Source organism: Gallinula chloropus, assembly GCF_964237585.1.
Source record: "Gallinula chloropus genome assembly, chromosome: 6".
Taxonomy (NCBI): domain Eukaryota; kingdom Metazoa; phylum Chordata; class Aves; order Gruiformes; family Rallidae; genus Gallinula; species Gallinula chloropus.
The window spans coordinates 2,112,995-2,133,775 of NC_140091.1; the positions used below are offsets into that span (position 1 = coordinate 2,112,995).

A 20,781-nucleotide genomic window follows, 5' to 3' on the forward strand; every position below is an offset into this window, starting at 1 on the left:
CCCTTACCCAGCAACTGAGAACTTATTTTCATGATGCTGGCTGAGATTCTGCAGACGTCAACCACAGCTGGCCAGCAGTCACACCCCTCATCCCTTGTAGGTCCAGTCCAGCTCACCGACGCTGCGTTCGCAGAGGGTGAACGGAGGCCAACCCACACGCAAGGCTGGCTCCCAGCCTCGGCTGCTGCTCCTGGCAAGGAGTCACGTTTCCACCAGAAGAAACTCAACCCAACCAAAGTACATTCAAAAGCAACATTAAAAAGAAAAAAAACCCCTCACTCACCACTAAGCTGGTGTTAAATTTGTAAAACCGTTGAACTGTTCTGTCACTGAAGCTGTTGCAGAGGTTTTTCTTGACAAAGTTGGGGTGGTTCAGGATGTCATTTGCTACCAAAGGCTCCTAAGTGAAAGAAAAATAAGGTGGATTTTCAGTCAAACACAGACAGCAGCTTCTGTACAGCCCCCACCAGCAATTGGAAAAGGTGGGATAAACAGAGAGCATGGGGGCCAGACCTTGTGTGTAATGTGCTGTTGCTCCACCGGTGCATGTCCTTTGGGGTCGATGAGGGTTGGGTGTGCCACGAGGTACCCTCTGTCTTCCATGATAAAGCACCTGCCCACGACAAAGCAAGCACAGAGATGCCTGTCAGACCTCCTCAGGCTTTCAAGAAACACACTGGAATTAAACATGACCTTAAATGTACAGCTAGGGGAAGAGTTTGTAAAGGCTTCTGTTTAGTAAAATAACAGGGCTGCTGCATAACTTCACTGCAAAATGGTTTTAGGGAAGATATTGGGATTTCCTGGAAGCTTTTCAATCGCCTGTACCATCAGGGACCTGGAAAGGGAACTGATCAGGGACAGAAAGGAACAGAGCAGTGTTCTGGCTTGTCTGCTCAGGGAAGATCCAGGAAAAAAATGAAGCATAACAAACTTGGAGAGGTTTAACAATTCATTAACGTACTGTGTTACCAATTAAACAGAGATTCCACACTCTCCTGTAATGACCTCCCACCTTCGGATTGAATTTTAATGGGGCGACAGATCAGGCCTGTCTCATTCCCAGCCTCCCCGCTCCCTTTTCAGCTCTTCCCATTAGCTTCCCGTGGGATCTCAGGGAAATTCTGTTGGATCGGTGCCCCTATCTAGAAACCCGTGTGCCGCGAGGTTTTAATCCCCAATGTTTTCAGCATCTCCCGTTTCCATAGCCGCAGACAGCCGCGCTGGAGAAGGCGGAGGAGCAGGGAGCGCCGGGACTGCACAGCCTGCATCAGCATCGAGAGACTCGGCGGCCGCAGAAGGCAGACGGGAGGAGGTTAATGCGGCTGCTCAGTGCTCCCGCAGAGCGCCGCGGGGAGGCGGCCGGGTACCCCGGGCACAGCGGGGCTTCGGCGGGGCCCCGCACTGCCCCAGCCTCCTGCCTGGGGCCGGCGGACACTTCGGGAGGCTTTAAAGTCTGCGATTCCCATGGCAGCCTGCGATGTGGAGCTCTACCTCCACCGCCTCACGGAGGGAGAGCGCAGCCCTCACGTATGGCAGGCAGAGGGGGGACAGTTGCTTTGTGCATACAGGGAGCCATGAAAACTTGGGGCTGGGCTGTTTCAATTTCTTTTTCCTGCCCTAAACCGTTTGGGTTCTGCATTAAGAAACCCAGGCTGTGATGCTGCACTGTCTCTCTCTTTGAAGTGATGCCATAAGGAACAGGAGAATGGGTGGGCTTGTGGCTGTCCCGGAATGAGGGAGGAGGGAGAAAGGTGGTTACAGCTTGGTCCAAAGCCCCAGACACCTGCCAGGCAGAGCAGCTGCCCCTCAGTACCTGCCTGTGCTTATTCACACAGAGACTGCAAGCATTGGATCCAGCTTCTGTCTGTGGCAGGGGGGTTGGAGCTCTGTGCTCCTTGGGGTCCCTTCCAACCCAGACCATTCTATGATTCTATCAACAAAACATTTAACAACAGGCTCAAAATTCCTCATTTAGGGAATGCAGAAACCCTAAAGCTCCTGACCCTGTTGATTATTAATAGCTTTTAACTGGGGGAGAAGGAATGCCAAACCAGAAACTCTGATTTTATTTTTATAGACCATAAAACATATTAAAAAATACCCAAACCAAACCAGGAAAGAACTGGGAAGGTGACAGAAAACCACATCTCAAATTTAAGGTTTAAAAAGAAAAAACAAACAACAGCACCCAAAGCATGTTATCAAGTTACCCCAGACCCAAATCAGGCTCTGCCCCCACCTCCCCAACCTGATTGTTCAAAAACGGGTAATTAAAGAACAATCGAGCTACACTTAGGTCTGAATAAAATGGGATACTGCAGATGAAATCAAACTTGTGACTAGTGCTGTGCTATATATTTCAGAGGAAAAATGTAGCAGAAGTGTATTTTAATAATCCCAGTTAAAATAACACAAGACAATACATCATTATTACACCCTCATGGTAACTAAGCTAAAATCAAAACAAACAGAAGAGAATGGGAAGTGTATTCATTTAAAAAAGAATGGGGCTTTTGCCCAGGATGTCAGTGAAGTGTAAATATAACCCAAAGAAAATGAAAATAAAATCAGTTCCCTTCCATTTTTGTATTCCTGCAGACTGTTTATTTAGCTGGTGAAGAATGGAGAAGTCCACATCATCTTTACAAGAGGAACAAGCACAGGTTTGAGTGGAAATCAGAGCACTCCCATTGTCTAACAGAATCCTAGAGTAAGTTCACTTGGAAGCACCTCTGGGTTGTCTGATTAAAGGGGAGAAAAAGCCTTTAGGTATTTAGTGCTGGCAGGAGGGCTTACCTGATTTTGTTTCCCCCATCTTGGTTACAAACTGGCAGCAGGTCCATGAGAACTTTGTAGAAGTATCGCAGGGTGAAGTCGATGCCCATTACTGCCACTGAATGTCCTGAAGACATTTGTGTACTGCAGAGAGGGGAGGGAGACAAGGAGGAAGGCTTTGATGGCTGTGTTTAACGATTAATATTTTAATAACTCAGTTCCCTACTTCAAAAGGGGGCTGGCTTCCCTGGCATACAGACCAGCACAGATCCACATCTCACAGAATCACAGAGTCAGAAGGTTGGAAAAGCCCTTTGAGATCCTCGAGTCCAACCACCCCTGTCCTGTGCTGACCCAGCTCCCTGAGCACCTCATCTCCCCTCTGTTAAACACCCCCAGGGCTGGGGACTCAGCCCCCTCCCTGGGCAGCCTGTGCCACAGCCCCACAACTCTGCCAGGGAAGAACTTTGCCCTCCCAGCTGAGCTGACCCTGCCCTGGGGCAGCTTGAGCCCATTGCCCCTTGTCCCATCTCCTGGCCCCTGGCTGCAGAGACCATCGCCCACCTCTCTGCACCCTCCTGGCAGGGCAGGGGAGGTGGGGAGAAGGTCTCCCCTCAGCCTCCTCTTCTCCAGGATCAACACCCCCAGCTCCCTCAGCTGCTCCTCAGAGGATTTGCCCTCCAGCCCCTTCCCCAGCCTGGTTGCCCTTCTCTGCACTCGCTCCAGGACCTCCCTGTCCTTCTAATGGTGAGGAGCCCAGAACTGGACCCAGCATTCGAGGTGCAGCCTCACCAGTGCCCAGTACAGGGGCACAGTCACCTCCCCACACCTACTGGCCACACTATTTCTGACACAAGCCAGGATGCCATTGGCGTTCCTGGCCACCTGGGCACACTGCTGGCTCATGTTCAGTCGCCAATCACCCAACACCCCCAGCTCCTTCTCTGCCAGCAGCTCTCCAACCACTCTGCCCCCAGCCTGTAGCACTGCCCAGGGTTGTTGTGTCCCATGTGCAGGACTCTGCACTTGGCCTTGTTAAACCTCATCCCGTTGGTCTCAGCCCACAGGCCCAGTCTATTCCTCTCCACACTGAAGCATGGCTTACCCTGTTTGTGTTTAAAGGAGCACTTACAGCAGCTGCAAATGGAGCAAAGAGCAGCACAACCAACAATGCAAACTTGCTGCAAATCCTGATGTCTCCCCAGTTAAACTGCACCTCTGGTTGAACAACCAGAACATGGAGGAGACAGGAGACAGCCCACCAAGGGCTGGATCCCACTCAGGGATCGACCCTTCTCCCCACAGGCCATTCTCCCTTGGCTCTTTTCTACACCCCACCACCTACAGACATTTAATGGTTAGCAACATAAATTTGGATTAAAAACTCCCCACCCACACAAACGGAGGCAGGAGGCAGCTCCTTCACCTCTACACCCAAATACCCAGTGCCTTGCAGGGGGAATTATGTTCCAAGCTCATCTTGCTCAGATCCCAGCGTCAGGACCTGAATACAGAGCTGGTGGAGATGTTTTGCTAACTCCCTAAAATTCCCAAGTGCAGGAATGATCACAGCTGGGGAAAAGAAGAGCTGGCCAAGGTAGAGAGTGGATGGGGTCGCCTTGCACCAGGGGCTGGGTAACGAGCACCATGGTAAGCGAATCCCATCCCACTAAGAGGCTGGTTGTCCGTGCTGGGGGAATTAAACAGAGTAATTCCTGTTAACCTGGTAGTGCTGCCCACCGCCTCTGCCATGCCAGGTGGCATCTACAGCCCTGTCACTTAACGAGCCCTCCCACTCCGTATTTTTCCCCAGCACAGGGCAATCATAAACCAGACATTTAGGGCCAGGGCAGGACCTGGGCTCTCCAGGGATGCTCACCAGCAGCGGCTGCAAGAGCTGCTGGGAACTGCAGTATTTCCCCCCTACTGAAAATGGGCCCATGGTCCTATTTTTACACACCAGTTCAGGAACACACAGTTGCCTTAGCAACCAATACATTTCAAACATCAGCCTGAGACTGTTCTGTCAGCCTTTGATGTACCTTCTGACAGCTCTGCAAAGGTAAAAAAGCCCTATACTTTTGCTCAGTCATATTGTTTTAACTTTCCTTGCCATCAGTGAAGCACTCACAAGAAATCTCCTGGCAGGAGCACAGTCTCCATGTCTGGCAAAGCCCATCTAGACGCTGAAATCTCCACATAGAAATGATATTCTATTTAGGTGGTTGTTTCTCCAAAACTTCCAATCCTGGCAAACACCTGCCTTCCCCTTGGGAGAAACATCCAGAGTCAAGACCTCCTGAATCAATGCCCTTGAACAGAGGTGGGAATCCCCATTGGGCAGCAAGGTTCTGGGGCAAACCAGATAATAAAGGACAACAGGATTTGTTAGGGCAGGTTATGAGCATGATTATATAGCATGGTGGTGTGCAGAAGCCTGAGGCTGGACTGGATAATGAGGGGACCTGTCACACCTCCTTTCCCAACACCCATGTTCCCAAAGTTTCCTTCCTGCAGCACTGGGTGGCCCAGCCAGACCAAGTCAGCTCTTGTCCCCGAAGGGTGCAAAGCTCTCCCTCAAACTGCAGAGTGTGCTGCTCTGCACCTATGTGGGCCTTACAAAGGAGACACCTCTGGCTTGCTACTTTTAAAAACCTACTTTTCTAAAGAAATTTTATCTCTGAAGATAAGAATGCAAAAGAAGATCCTGCATGGCACAGCTGGACTACTCACAGCAGAGGCTGCTGGCAACCCCTTATCCACATAAGCCCAACGCTGCTTACAGGATGGAAGTTTGTTTGCTTTTAAAGAGATGCAGTGAAGATGGGGTCAAATCCAAGTTGTAGATTTATAAACACAGACTCTAAAGACTCACTTTTCATCTGTTTTCCACATTACCCATCTCACGGAAGGGGAAAAGGGATGACAGTGGAACCTCACAGACATTTAACTGTACGCAACGAGGCGTCAAGCCGTGAAGTCACTGCTCCATCCCAACACACAGAAAGCCCTTAGGAACACTGTAAATATTTTAGCTTTGATTTTCAGTATTAAATCCTTCTGGTTTGCTGATGCAAATTGCATTAAATAACTTCTTGCCTGGCTTTTCTATTCCCAGCCACCAAGAAGCAGCTGTACATGAAACGGGACGGCGAGGAAAGCGCCAAGTCCACCAAAAGTGCTGCTGTTATTAAACACACGCAGTGGTTCCTAATGGAAGGGTGGGGATTAACTCTACTCCTTCCTCCCCCACCCCTCCCGATTTTCTTTTAGCTGAGACCTCTTGGGGGATTATATTTGCATGTGACTAGGAGCTTTAGAGGTCATATTTACCCAGGAATCACACTCACATCTGCCAAACTTTGTTTAACTCTTCTTTAATCATGTTCTAATGACCCACAGAGTTCTTCAAGCTAACCAAACCAGCGCTGGCTAGATAAGCATCAGAGTTGTGATTAATTGCACTTCTCTTCTTACAGAAGTGCTTACTTCCCTGAAGTGAACTCCATGAGGAGCACCATGCAGGCATGAGGCCTGGAAATACTCTGCCAAGAAAGACAGGGAGATGTCCCATGGTGGGATATCACAAACCATGCGGAGATGTCTCTGAGAGGAGCAGGAAAGCAAGGTCCTGAGCAGTGCTGGCTCTGTGATCAGTATTTCTTAGCACCATGTTAGAATTTTCCTTTGAACCTGTGGGACTTTGGAGTGTGCACAGAAGCCACATGGTCAGTCAACCTCTTGTAAGAGGCTCAGAGTAAAAAATGAAATGAGTAACTACCAGTGAGTAGCTGGAAGAGCTCACGCTGTGATAGAGTGGCTTTGGTGGGCATCTGGCCTCTAGCCAGAGCCAAACCGCCACAGTCCTTTTTGGCACCCAACGTGGGGCTCAAGGAATTTGAGATAAGGACAGTAATTGCATGAGGGAATGGGCAGAACAGACTGAACATAGCTGGGTGGTGGAATAATTGTGGAGAATTTCTGTTGGGATGGGGATGTTAAGGACAATTAGCTTGTGAGCTCATGCTAGAAAGGTTTGGTACGCATGAAGTGACCTCCTTTAGATGGCCAACATCTCCAGTCAACCTCAGCCTTAGGCTGGGGGCCTGGCCAGGAGGGAGCAGAAACAAACACACAAACAAACAATGTCCTGGCAGAAAAGGGTTGTTCCAGCATGAGATGTTCAGAGAGAGCCCAACTCCACTTCTGGTGGTAATATTAACGGTGCTGAGAATAAAGGAGATGCTGAGATTCCCTTCATCAGCTTTGAATGAAGCTACATTAGGATGTCCCCCTTCCTCTCTTTAAGCCACAGAAGGCTAATGAATACAGAAAATACTCCTTCCTATATGGCTGTGATGTTCCTTCTGGTTTTGATCCAAAGATCACTTCGATTTCAGTGATCATGCAAGGGCAGCTGAAGGTTTAGAGCCTTCTCCTCAAGTCCTTCCTCCTCCTGAAAGCCCCTGTCCAGAAGAGCCAAATTAAACAGCCCTGAGCCAGGAGCTCCCCCAACTCCTGGAGTATGGACAGAGCCTTGATTACAGCTGGTCTCTGTGTGCAGCTCAGTACATCTGCTTTCAACTCTAACTCCCTTCCAAACATCACCCTGGTACGTACAACTCCAGGAGTGTGAGTAACTCCAGAAGATGCAGAGATTATCTGTCTCCATGAAACTGTATTTGGCTACAGGCAGGAGAGAATGTATCCCAAGCTCCTCCTCAGTCCTTGTTTTCTGTACATGACATCTCACCTTCATCCAGGAGAATGTTCTCACCAAAGGATCTTTTTTTTCCTATATGCTGCCATTATTCATCTACCAATAAATCTTCAGAATACAAACTCCATAAGTAAAAATCTACAGATATAAAATTCATAGAACATGGGTTTTCTGCAGTATTTCCATATACTATTTCCACCAAATCTACACACTGTTATACTACATTTCACCAAAAAGCTTTAAAAACAGGTATATTTCTCTAAAAGCATTACAACCAGGTGTATTTCTCTAAAAGCCAGGTGTATTTCTCTAAAAGCATTAAAACCAGGCATATTTCTCTCCTCCCCACAGCACAGGTTGATAACTGAAGGTATTCTTGCTTGACACAAACCTCTAAACCCAGCTTACCTGGAAGAATGGACTGTGTGACTGATGGTAACGACGTAGCCTGCCCCTCCAACGTCTAAGTAGGGCCCAGTAAAGGTAATTAGTCCTGGATTAGCCACTGCATGCAAGTACCTAAAGGCAGCCAAAAGAAATGCTCATAATTAGTGAAAAAGAGTTACTGCAAACTTTAAGATGGTATCCTTGATTTTGCAGAAGGATGCTGAATCCTGCACACCATGGACAACATGCTACCAAATTAATGTTTCTTAATATTACACAAGTGCCCAAGTATGACTGGGATCCAGACCTCAACATAACTGGCTCAGGAAACAGTCCCTCAGAACATACAGCTCAGTTTACTCTGGTAGAGTATACATCTGATGTCACTGTAGACATTTTTTCCCCAAAACAGCATAAGACTTGATGCCAAAGAAGTCTCAAACTCAAAGAAACACTGGAAACATTATTATGGGGCAAACACTGGAAAATGGACAACCAAGAGGCATAATTCCCACAAGAAATTCTGGAAAGACATCCAGATCACAGAATTACAAGGTTGGAAAACACCTTTAAGATCATCAAGTCCAACCATTCCTGTCCTATGCTAAACCATACCCCTGAGCACCTCATCTCCACTTAAATCTCCCTTAAAACTTACTGTCAACACAAAATGAGCCACAATCACATCAAATATCTTCCCACTGTGATAAGAAAAGTTTATAAAACACCACAAGTGTTGGAGAACACTTTAATGTATGAAAAAATCCACTGCTTTGCTTTTTCCCTGCCCCAGTATGCTGACCCTGAGCCTGGACTCTCACAGGCTCAGTTGTACTTCATTACTGGGGCTTCACTTGCATCTCTTTTCCAAAACGCTGCCATTTGGCTTCCTATCAAAGCCCAGACACCGCAGCGGGCTGCGTAGAGAGGCTGTTACAAAACCATGGGTTGAGAAAAATCAGTGAAGTGTGAAAGAAAACAAAACAAAACCAAAACCAAACCCCTAAACAATGAAAAAAAAAATCATTTGAAAGCTTTCTTAATGGAGCCAAGGGACTGCAGAAGTGCATTCAGTTCATTTCCAACACAAATGCACCTTGTTTAGCTCAGTACAAAATAAGTGAGCAAAATTCCAGCATCTTATTTGTCAGCAAAAACATAAGTAATGACAAAGATGGAAGGAAACCAGAAGGAAAGCTACTCAGGAGCTATGGCAATGGTTTTTTTTTTTCAGGGAAAACATAGGTCAGGAGAGCTGAGAAGCCAGGAGCAATTCAGAGCCTTCCCCATAGAGTGTTGGGACATGGTGCTGGGTTGTGCCTTTCCCAGTGTCACAGCACCTGGCCATCTCCTTTCAACAGAGCACAGGCGTCAAAACACACTCCAGAGCGCTCTCACATCTCATTTGTTATGTATACAAATATTTTCCCAAGTCAGATGCTAGTGCATAATTAATAGCACAGTCGAGCCAGAAATTCCTACTCCAGATTAACGAGGAAATCAGCTGTAAACAAACAAACAAAGCAGCTAAAAAATTAACCACCAAAAATGGCACCGAGAGTTGGAAACGCTCCTGAATTAGCTCATCCCTAAAGGGGATGCTCATTTTCTGAATATTTATATTCCCATCTGCCAGAGCAGGGATGTGAAACAGAATCCATCACTTAAAACAAAAAGGGCTGAAATTAGAACCAATAAAGGTTTTAACTAGCTGTATTTAAGCCTTTTACCCACGATGAAAACATTTCAAGGTGAATAGTTTCTAGTTGGCCATAAAACCCCCAGACTATGAAATCGATAGCAAATATTTCCCTTATTGCCCTCCCAAAGATTATCCAAAGCTTTGATAACAAGACCCTAAATAAAAACCTCACCATTGTCTCCTGGTGGGATCAAATGCTTTGTCCATGAGGGAACCGGGGTAAATTCGGAGCACCCCATTGGGGGTTGCTATGTAACGGCGCACAATGGAGCTGTTCAGGCTACTCATTTCCATTTGTGTCATCCATTCATCTGTGACGTGACTGGTAGCCATTACTTCATTTCTGACAGAGAACTGCAAAACAAAGGCAGACCTAGCAGGGTTCCTCTAAGGCTGGCCTGAAAAGATAATAAGCTGCTCCCGGGGTTTCCTAAAGAGCCATCGGAGATCATCTAAACTCAATTACTTGTTTAAAGTCTTCTCACACCAGAAGGATCTGGCACATTCCAAGCAAAGGAAAAGCTTATTATAATGAAATATTGCTGTCATTACCTCTGTGGCTTTTAGCATTTGCTTTTTTGCTTCATGTAAATATAAACACCGCTCTGCTTGCACACAAAATAGAGATTTCTCATCTATATGCTTGAGAACTCAAAGATATTCCTGCTAAGAACTTGCTGCAGGTTTAATTTTTCTAGTATTAATTCTAACAGCTGCCTATTGACAGTTTTCTCCATCCTGGAGAAGAAGCCCTCTCCCTCCCCTCTCCCCTCTTCCCAGGCCTTGAAGGCCATGGCCATCTCCCCAGGCATGGGGGAACCACTCCTGAACCCTACGAGCATCAGGAGATCGGTGTTTCAGGTATTCCCCTCCTGGATGAAGGCATGGGACAGCAGGAAACCAGGCTCTGGTCAGCCCCGAGGACGTACTTTGAGGCCAGGATTGGCAATCAGGCGGGTGTTGTCGCTGAGGTACGCTGTGTAATGCTCCACCATCCGCTTCGTCTCGGGCTGGCTGAGATGTTCATATGGAGAAGAGAAGCTGCCCGCAGAGAGCATAACTGTAGGGCTTTCTAAAAATAGCAAAATAAGTGAAAGTTAAGGGCAATGGATTGCAGGTACTGAAATCACAGACTTAAAGAATCACAAGATTGGAAGAGACCTTTAAGTTCATCAAATGCAACGATCCCTGTCCTGTGCTGCCCCAGCTCCCTGAGCACCTCATCTCCCCTCTGTTAAACACCCCCAGGGCTGGGGACTCAGCCCCTCCCTGGGCAGCCTGTGCCACAGCCCCACAACTCTGCCAGGGAAGAACTTTGCCCTCCCAGCTGAGCTGACCCTGCCCTGGGGCAGCTTGAGCCCATTGCCCCTTGTCCCATCTCCTGTCCCCTGGCTGCAGAGACCATCGCCCACCTCTCTGCACCCTCCTGGCAGGGCAGGGGAGGTGGGGAGAAGGTCTCCCCTCAGCCTCCTCTTCTCCAGGCTCAACACCCCCAGCTCCCTCAGCTGCTCCTCAGAGGATTTGCCCTCCAGCTCCTTCGCCCTTCTCTGGACACACTCCAGGACCTCAATGTCCCTCTTATAGTGAGGAAACACATATTGCATGGGACATATATCCATACTACAAAAGGGCACCCTCTGCCCATCCTCTGCTCTCCCACATGTGTGCGACCAGCACAACCTGCCTCCCTAGGCACTGACAAATCTTACATTGCATGGGAACCACTTTCTTCCTTCCAAATAGAGGTGATAAAGCTAGGCCACTGGATCTGGTCTCCATGTGCTATGTGGCAAAGTTTTGTGCCCTTGTTCGCAAAGCCTAAACAAGTTCTGAATTACTAATTTTCAAAAGACTACAGAATCACAGCAATGTAGGGGTTGGAAGGGACCTCAAGAGATCATCAAGTCCAACCCCCCACCTTTCCTACAGAAAAGACTTTGTGCTAAGGAAGAAGAAATCAGTTTTAGGCTGGACACAGCAGAGGAAAGTGAAAATGTGCATTTCCAGTTACAAATAATGAAGAACTGGAAAATTTCAAGCACAGAGTGGGAGCTTACCAATAAAGGTGTTGCTGCCCAGGGGGATTTTTCAGAAAGGAGTAGAAAGTAAACTTCCCTTGTGCAGAAACTGCAATACCAGACAGCTTTTGCTGTTTCAAAGACAAATGATGATAATACAGGGCTGAAGGTTGAGAATAATGCCTTTTCTGAATATTTGACCCCTAGAACCCAATTTCCTCACGTGTAACGTTCTCCAGAGGAAAAATTTCACTGGAGTATGTGAAGCATTCTGCTTTTATTCACATTCCTCTCAAAGACATCACCAGACATCCAGCAACCATATGTACTACAGTCAGCGCTCACCAACTTGTGTTAAGAGTCCTCCATCTGCTTCCCAGACAAATTACTCTGATGCGACTGCATTTTGCTTTGCATTAGGATTTTCCACTTGTCAGCTTAGTGCTGTGTCTTTTGGATATTTTCCATTTATATCTTGTCTTTCTGGATATCAGATAATGAAGACTGTGCACCACATTAAAGAAAGGAACCCCCCCTGTATTTTAAACGATTGGCAAAGCAATCTCCATAGGACTGTCCAGTTTCTCCATAATTCCTCCAGTCTCATCTCACTCAGCAATTTGTGGCAGTGCAATATAGCTAACAAAGGATCACAACTGTGCTGCTGATCCATCTTGAGACCTTCAAACCCCACTAGAAACAAAAGCTCTTCACTCAGAACTTCTCACAAGTTTTAGCAACCCCCCAGGTGAATATTTAAATATGAAAGCTTGCAACATAGGATGTTTATATAAAACAACTCTTTATGTCCTTAGGATACAGCATGGTTTTTAAGTTGTCTATCCTTTCCAGACACTAGAATTTAGACTCCCCCTCTTTCCAGTAATGTTTGAAGGATGGCTGAAATAAGTCAGGTAAGAGTAGCACTAGTTTAACTCATCAAAAGCAGGATTGCATCAGTAACCTGAGAATTTTTCAGCTGGTAAGGAAGGTCTGGACACCATCACACCACTGAAGTTCTCAGCTTCCCCTAACAGACTTAACTTCTGACTTCACACAGACTGATGGTATTAAAGACTCAGAGCAGTGAAAAACATGCATAAATACAAAGTCAGAAGAATAGCAGTCCTGTGCAACTGTCCAGAACTTCATCCTACTTATGTTAATTGTCAATAAGCTGCTTTACAGCTGAGAGAACAAAACTTTGTTATACTCTCAGTGAGAAATCACTGACTCACAGGGTTGGAAAAGACCTTTAAGCTCATGGAGTCCAATCATTCCTGTCCTGTGCTGACCCAGATCCCTGAGCACCTCATCTCCCCTCTGTTAAACACTCCCAGGGCTGGGGACTCAGCCCCCTCCCTGGGCAGTCTGTTCCAGGCCCTGACAACTTAGGCTCTCTGGCTCTCTCCCCACTCCACTTTCTGGGATCAAGCAAGACCCAGGATGCATTATCTCATGCTCTGATGAGCAGTCCTACTGCGTTCAGCCATGGAGGTGCCATCGAGCAGGGCAGCTGTCGTCAACGAAGAGCTACAAGAAGGTAACAGCTGATTACAAAATCAACCCTGGAAACAAAAGCCTCTGAGGAGGAGAGTATTTCCAGTGGTTTTGAGCATGTTTTAGTGCTGTGCTCCACAGAAACACGACGTGGTCAAGGTGAGCCACAAGAAAACTTTACCTAAGGTAGCCAGCTGCTTGAAGTGCAGGCAGGCGTTGGGCTGGCCCAGCAGATCCAGTCGATGATACAGGAGCTTGCTGCTGGGGACAGTGTTGAGATTCTTCAGCTGTTTAACAGGTATTTCTGGCTGAATCACCACAACACACAGAATAAAGGATGTGTCCTGGACCTGAAACAAACAAGTCAGGAAACTGAAACAAAAAGGTGAAGGTGGGACAGGGCTTCTTTTCTGTTCAGCATTCATTCTCTTTTCTTTAATTGCTCATCTGGGCTGGTTCTGGAAGGCACCACCAGGCCTCACCATGGTCTCAAGGACCACAATTCCCACTCTCTGAAAGCAGAAAGCTGATACAGACTGGATTGGATAAAACTTCCCAACCCTATTGGTCTCCACACAGGGTAGAGACTTGATCACAGCAACTCAGCTCCACACAGCCCCATTCCAGTCTGTAACTACCCTGTGTGTACTGTAACCACCAAGTCATCATAAATTAATAAATAAATAAAGCTTTCCCACAGTCTATGCACAAAATAAACCCATTTATTTTTTGAAAAAAAGACTGCTTTAAGACCTTCATTTTGTTCCTCAATGTGCAACCATTCTACCACTGTTTCATGGGTAGTTTTTGAAGCACCGCTAACAGAGGAGAGGCTTCAGGTTCCCAGCTGATAAAAACCCACTGGTATTCCTATCATGAAGAACAGGGACTGATCAACTCTCAAAAGTAAGATTTTTATCATTACCACTCTTAATTGTGTGCTGCATGTGTCATGTGCTGTACTGGCTTGTGTATTTTAAGTATCCTGTAGTACATCAGGGTAGCAAAACATGGAGTTGCCCAGCTGCTCTACAAGGGTGGTGGATATTGAAGTTAACATTGTAACATTAGAAAATTAGCTCCAGACACCCTCCTATGTGAATTTCTGTTACACAAAGACAGATTCAATCTCTTAAAACTGTTCAGCTTAATCTTTTAGGTTGGATTTAAGTTCATGCTCTGAAATGACCCACAAGTACCCTTCCCTAAGTTTGTTGGCACAAAAAAAGTAGCCAATTATTTCTGGCATCAGTGAAATTCACACTTTACATTCCATTTTAACCCCTGGGACAAGATTGGTGTTCAGATAGGTTCAAAAGTTAAACTGAAGAGGAAGACAGCTGCTAGAAGCTCTCCTAAAGCTCTTATAACTGGTAATATAGCCTGTTGCATACACATCGTGCTCAGTTTCAATGGAAGCCTTGATGTAACTTATGTGTGGAAGAAAAGTGTTGGATTACAGCAAATCTCATTACTGGCTACTGACAGAGTTCTAAAAAAAGAGGTAGCATCAGAACGAGAAGCTGATGTTTTAATTTAATTAATTAATGGACTGTACTGTTCTGCCACAAACATAGCAAGAGTAATAAGCAGAGAAATGACTTAATACTAACCACTGCCACAGCACCGTACTCAAATGTGGGCTCTGGTAGGTATGTATGTGTCACCTGGCTGGCAGTGTGACATTCAGAGCTGTAGAGGTTTACTTCCATTGGGAAAGTGTGAGTATAATTGCTATGTGACTGTACATTACACGTCTTATGAAACGAGTGCCTTCATGAAGAAAGAGCACACATGTATCCATACAGACATGTCTCTCAAGACTACAGAGTAAGAGATCTGAAATGGGAATTTTAATTGCTGTAACAAAACCCCCCAGATTCACAGAATCACAGAATCATTGGGTTTCGAAGGGACCTCCAGAGCTCATCAGGTCCAACCCCCTGCCAAAGCAGGGTCCCTAGGACAGGGCACACAGGGCGGTGTCCAGACGGGGCTGGAATCTCTCCAGAGAAGGAGACTCCACACCCCCTGGGCAGCCTGTCCCAGGGCTCCCTCACCCTCCCTGGGAAGAAGTTCTTCCCCACATTGGGGGGGAACTCCCTGTGCTCCAACTTGAGGCCATCGCCCCTTGTCCTGTCCCCACAGACACTGAGAAGAGGCTGCCCATGTCCCCCTATGTCCCACCCTTCAGATATTTATAACCACTGATCAGATCCCCTCTCAGGCTTCCTTTCTCAATGCTGAACAGTTCATCCAGCCTTTCCTCACAGGGGAGATGCTCCAGCCCCTTAATCATCCACACCATTCCTGAGCAATTCAAACCTTTCATACTTCACTACCAAGAGATAGTTCACGCTTCACTATATTCAAGACATTACTGTCCTCTCCAATATATGAAGCTGCTCTAGACCATCCTGCAACAGTGTCACTTGTTCTCCTTACCATTTTCCAGGCGTAGCTGACATTGTATGCTTCTTTTCCAACTTCTCTCAGTTTGTTCACGTGCCAAGAGAGTGAGGAGTTCACCGGAACCGTAATGATCTGGCTGCCCAGAGGAATGCTATAATGGCAGATACAATGTCCAGCAGTTAAACACCAAGTACTTAAGCAAACCCCATCTGCTGTACATCTATAAAAATATCCTAAGATATGAAGAGATTAACTGTTATCTGTCTTAGGTGATGAAAATGCGGATGTATGATAAAAATGCGCTCATGTAACCCTGTACTTTGAGTTAAAACATGTACTCAGATAAGACAAAGACTAAAGAAAAACCCAGACCAAGCAGTGAGAAATTTTCCTGACAAGGAAGAGAGAGATTACGAAGAACATTGCCCAGATCAGCCTTGGAAACCACTGCTTAGCACACCAAATGATAAAATTCAGAAAGTTTGGGGAAAAAACAAACCAAAACTGTTGGGGAGGAGGGTGGGAAATTCCATCCAGGTATCCAGATGTTGTAGGAAAAGGAACTTTACCTGCCATTCTCTTCAAACTCCTCTAGACCTACTTCTAGTGCCCAAGTGGCTGATGTCCCATTCCTTACCTAAGGATGTTCTGGCGCACCAGCTCAAATTTAGGAATGTTCTCATAATGGATAATGTCCGTGTGGAGTGGAGGTTCAGACAGCAGGTAGGGCCTGGTCAGGGATGGGTGCATAAGTGTGTATCCTGAAAAACAAAGACACAAACCCAATGTTGAATGCATTAACCCAGGACAAGTATTTATTGGGAAAAAAGAATACAGTAACTACAGTTTTTGAAAAGGTTTAACTAATGTCAGTCAATAAGCAGCTATGTTATTGAAGAAGTTGCAAATTAAGAAGTAGATAAGCTGTGAATGAAAGCATTTCAAAGAACCAAGCACTTAAAAGAGGTGGGGGTCAGAGGAAAAGACCTGAACACAGATATGCAGCAGCTCTGCCTTCTTTGTGCACTTCAAACAGTGCACAACTAATCTTTGGAGACATATCATTGTTCATTACTTATAGACTACTCAGAGACATGAGAATTAAGAGTTTCCTTTTGATGGTTAACGACCTCAGTGGGGCCAGAAGATATCACCTGAACCAAAACATTACCTTTATTATCGATGAGGAAAGTGTAGGAACCCAAGGAGTCTTGATAATAGGTGACATCTTCCAAGATGTACGCGAGATTAACGTCTACTCCAACAATCCCCAGCAGCAGGTTTCCAAAGTAACACGGTTTACTTACAGTCATTATCAGGCCTTAGGATGAGAGAAATAACAGAAAACCATCAGCAATATTATCTAATTAAACAGAGCATGCACTTTGTTGTTTCAACATGTCATACAGTTATATTTTATATTACATTCCTTGCTGGAATGTGGGCAGACACCGGCACTCCCACAGGGAAGCTGAGCAGGTTATCTGTCACACCTGGCTGGTTTTAGCCACTATCCCAAATTAACTACTTTTGATAGTAGTGACCTAAGGTATGTTTAATCAATTTATTAAAACCCACACCACCACTAACTAACATTGTGGGGCTTTTGTCAGCCTACAAGTAGATGCCTTACAGATCAGAAACGTGCTTGCATTAGAAGCCAGAACAGCATTTTTTTCCTTTAGCATCATTTCAGGCAATTTAAAAAATAAGGAGAGGATGGAGGAAGAGAATTTGTACTTATAAAGCAACAATAGGGATAAATTATTGCCCATCTAATTGCATCTTCAGAATGTTAAACCTCCTCTGTTATACGAATCCCAGTCTGGGTACTGGGAATCATACCCATAATTACACAACGGTTAGAGACGTGTCTTGTGCCTGAGGTAAGAACTTGCAGTAATACCTTATTTCTCTTACTTTCTACGCCACTGCTGTTTGGAAACTGAGCAACTCTCTTCCTTCAAACCAATACAAAATTCATTTGCATGGCTAAGCTTTTAAGTACACTTTGATACTTATGTAAGACAAACCTCTGTTGCACCATTTCTAACCCTTCTGCTGCTCAGATTTCCCATTACACTTGGATATGGCTTTGAGAGAGACTAATAATACAACCTAACTACCCAGGTTAGGAACCACAGAAAGCAGCAAGCCTTCTGACTCAGCAGGGATTTGCTCAGGAATAGCCTTAAATTTGTTTTGGGACTCAATACACAAGGCAAACATGCAACCTGAATCCAGCAGCCCTTACTTAGGCTACTTAGCGTAACTCTCAACTACTCCTCTGTACCAGCAGACACCAAGAGTAAGGAAGCGTCGAATGAAGAACTACAGAACTTGCCCAACATAAGACTCACCAGTGTATTTCTTAACATCAGGGTGATGCTGACATCCCTTTACAGAGCACAGCATAGAGAAAGGTCAGGTGGGCTGCCCAAGAGCTAGCAGGGGCAGACCCCACAACTCCCACCTTTCAAAGAGTGTGCTTCAGCCTCAGGAATGGCACCATGTACCAAAGGTAGAAGGAGCAGCAGCGCAGCGGCTCACCACTGATGATCCCAAAGTGAGTGTTAGCTCAGGCAGTGGGACCCTCAGCCAGGTCAAAGTCCAGCTGGTGAAGCTCTGCAGCACCGTGGGAGAAGCCTGAACCTGTTCCCTGCCTCCTGAACCAGGATCACACACATTTATGCTTACCCTGAGCACAAATGAAACTAGTTTCTGCATTTTCTACACACGTGTCATCTTGCACACATGCTGGCACACTCCCAGAAGTCTCTGTCCACATCTACACCTTCAGTCTCTCCAACACCGGATGCAGCAGTGAGATGAGATGAGATGAAGTTGAACACACAGTTTTTGTTAACATGGCATGCTAACAAAAGGGGAAGGAAGATCCATGCACCTTCCCACCATGACAGCGTAAATCAGAAACCAGTGGGAGAACCAGGCTGCAGACATCCATGGCTCCCAAACGATAACAACCTTTTCTCTCTCCCACTGCAGGGGCTTATGCAATCCCTGAATCTACCTCAAAACATTCAGAAGAACTGAAATAATGCACCCTGCAATGCTGCACCGTGGTCATGGCTCTCATTGCAACGCAGCAACTGCTTCCCTCAGGTACAAAGAACTTCTCTCCACCAATTAAATTACAGATACCATATACATGTCTAAGAACAAATTTCACACTCAAGAACCCAATCTGAATCTGTCTACTCTGTGTTTTATTACTACAGGTTTTTTCATAACTACATCGTCTGCAGATACAAAACCTACTGCCTTGAAAGGCTAATTTTACATTTGCCATGGGAACACACCCCAAAGCATCACCAAAGACTACAGCACATTTAGAAATAGGTAAGCACAAAGGAACCTAATCTCTTATTTTTTTTAAATACTTAAAGATTCACAGAGCTTTCAGAGTTGGAAGGGACCTTGAGAGCTCATCTAGTCCACACCCCTGCCAGAGCAGCATCAAACAGACTAAATCCCACAGGAACTCATCCAGGCAGGTTTGAATGTCTCCAGAGAAGGAGACTCCACAACTTCTCTGGGCAGCCTGTCCCAGGGCTCCAGTACCCTCACAGTGACAAAGTTTCTCCTGACATTCCCATGGAACTTCCTCTGCTCCAGCTGCACCCTCTGCCCCTTGTCCTGTTGCTGCCATCTCTCTGAGCAGAGCCTGGCTCTGTTGTCCTGACTCTTGCCCTTTACATATTTATAGACACTAATGAGGTCACCCCTCAGTCTCTTCTTCTCCAAGCTAAAGAGACTCAGCTTCCTCAGCCTCTCTCCTCATAAAGAAGGGGTTCCACTCCATCACCTTGGTGGCCCTGCACTGGGCTCTTTCAAGGAGTTCAATGACCTTCTTGAGCTGAGGGGCCCAGAACTGGACACAACATTCCAGGTGCAGTCTCAATACTTAAATTCAGTATGAGCACTTACCATCTCCCATTTCATCTGAGAAAGGCAGACTGAAGACTGCCTCATCGATCATCCGGTTGGGCAGGTTTGTATAGAATCGGCCAACTGTAGTTTCCAGGTTACTGAGCTGGTTCAGGACCATCATGCTTCCCTTGATGACAGGTAGGGCTGTTCGGTCAGGCACCCCATACTTCACTGAGTTCTGCTCTGCCAGGTCCCTCAGGAAGGCCAGTTCCTTCAGACCTGTCACTCCCTCTGTAACAGAAACACAAGAACTAGAATGAAGGGGGTAGAGAAGCTCACTTTCCATTGAGGCTTCTGTATCTTACTCCAAAGTACTGACAATAAAAGCAAAACTACACATATGCTGTACTGCAGGAGCGAATTTACTTACTCAAGCAATAAAGTCAACTGCTGGAAGACTAGTAAGGCTTTTGGAAAAGTAAGTAATTAGCTAATACGAAATCCAACAAGGTTGCCTCTCTCATACTGTTGCACACTGCAAAAATTCAACATGCTGTTCACATCATCACTTTAAACAAAGATCCCCTAACAAAGACGTATGTGACCCGTAAATCCACAGGACAGCTCTTTGTTCTCCACCGGTGGCTAGTCCACATAAAGGACCAGGAGCATATTGTACACCCTTGGAGATAACAGTCTTTGTTCTTTAGCTCAAACATTAAAGTTTCACATTTTACATAAGTCTCAGGCTCAATTCCTGCAGACAAATCAAAAACTTTTGTCTCAAACAAGTATTTAACTTTACAGTCAAATGATGCATTATAGCTTAAGCATTATCTTCCTTGGCTGGAGTCTGCATGCAATTTTTAGAAATACAGCATTCTTATTCAAAGTGCTTTGTTAGAAAAAGCCCAGGATGCCAAACTACTGTGTGTGTGCAATCTTCATGTTTAACTTCACTCTTAAACTGGGTCCTAAATTATCGAAGCACTTCGGATTACATTTGCCATTCGAGCTCCTCGGCTAATGACTGGAATAGAAGTCAGCAAACTCATGTCTGGCTGCACCAGGAAACAGGGTTGTGCCAGGAAACAGGGTTGTGTCAGGGAGTTTTACAGTTGCAGTTACCAAATTTAATTCAATCTAGTTGCCAGCTAGACAATTTCAGCAGCAATACTTTATATCCTGAGAAGCTGCACTGTGATATATAAGCATATAGTGGCACGCAGTGTTATACACCAAAAAGGTAACATCTGGATACAGCCTCTGGATTGCACAGCCCAAACCCCATTGATAAACTGCTAAATCATGGAATTATGGTGGGATGAGTTTAATAAACTAGTTGTACAGTGAAAGGGAGTTTTCATCCACAG

General features: G+C 45.8%; 1 protein-coding gene across 1 annotated transcript in view; it reads right to left on the reverse strand.

Moving 5' to 3' along the window:
• Window positions 1-20,781, reverse strand: part of CACHD1 (cache domain containing 1) — a gene marked incomplete at both ends in the record, with an annotated part of 107,983 nt that overhangs the window by 8,728 nt on the left and 78,474 nt on the right. The window contains 11 exons of the mRNA XM_084266175.1: window positions 284-400; window positions 514-613; window positions 2,800-2,922; window positions 7,907-8,017; window positions 9,760-9,941; window positions 10,517-10,659; window positions 13,287-13,455; window positions 15,551-15,668; window positions 16,155-16,278; window positions 16,689-16,838; window positions 19,466-19,699. Of these exons, the coding sequence (XP_084122301.1) occupies window positions 284-400; window positions 514-613; window positions 2,800-2,922; window positions 7,907-8,017; window positions 9,760-9,941; window positions 10,517-10,659; window positions 13,287-13,455; window positions 15,551-15,668; window positions 16,155-16,278; window positions 16,689-16,838; window positions 19,466-19,699 (1,571 nt within the window). The remainder of the gene's footprint in view (window positions 1-283; window positions 401-513; window positions 614-2,799; window positions 2,923-7,906; window positions 8,018-9,759; window positions 9,942-10,516; window positions 10,660-13,286; window positions 13,456-15,550; window positions 15,669-16,154; window positions 16,279-16,688; window positions 16,839-19,465; window positions 19,700-20,781) is intronic.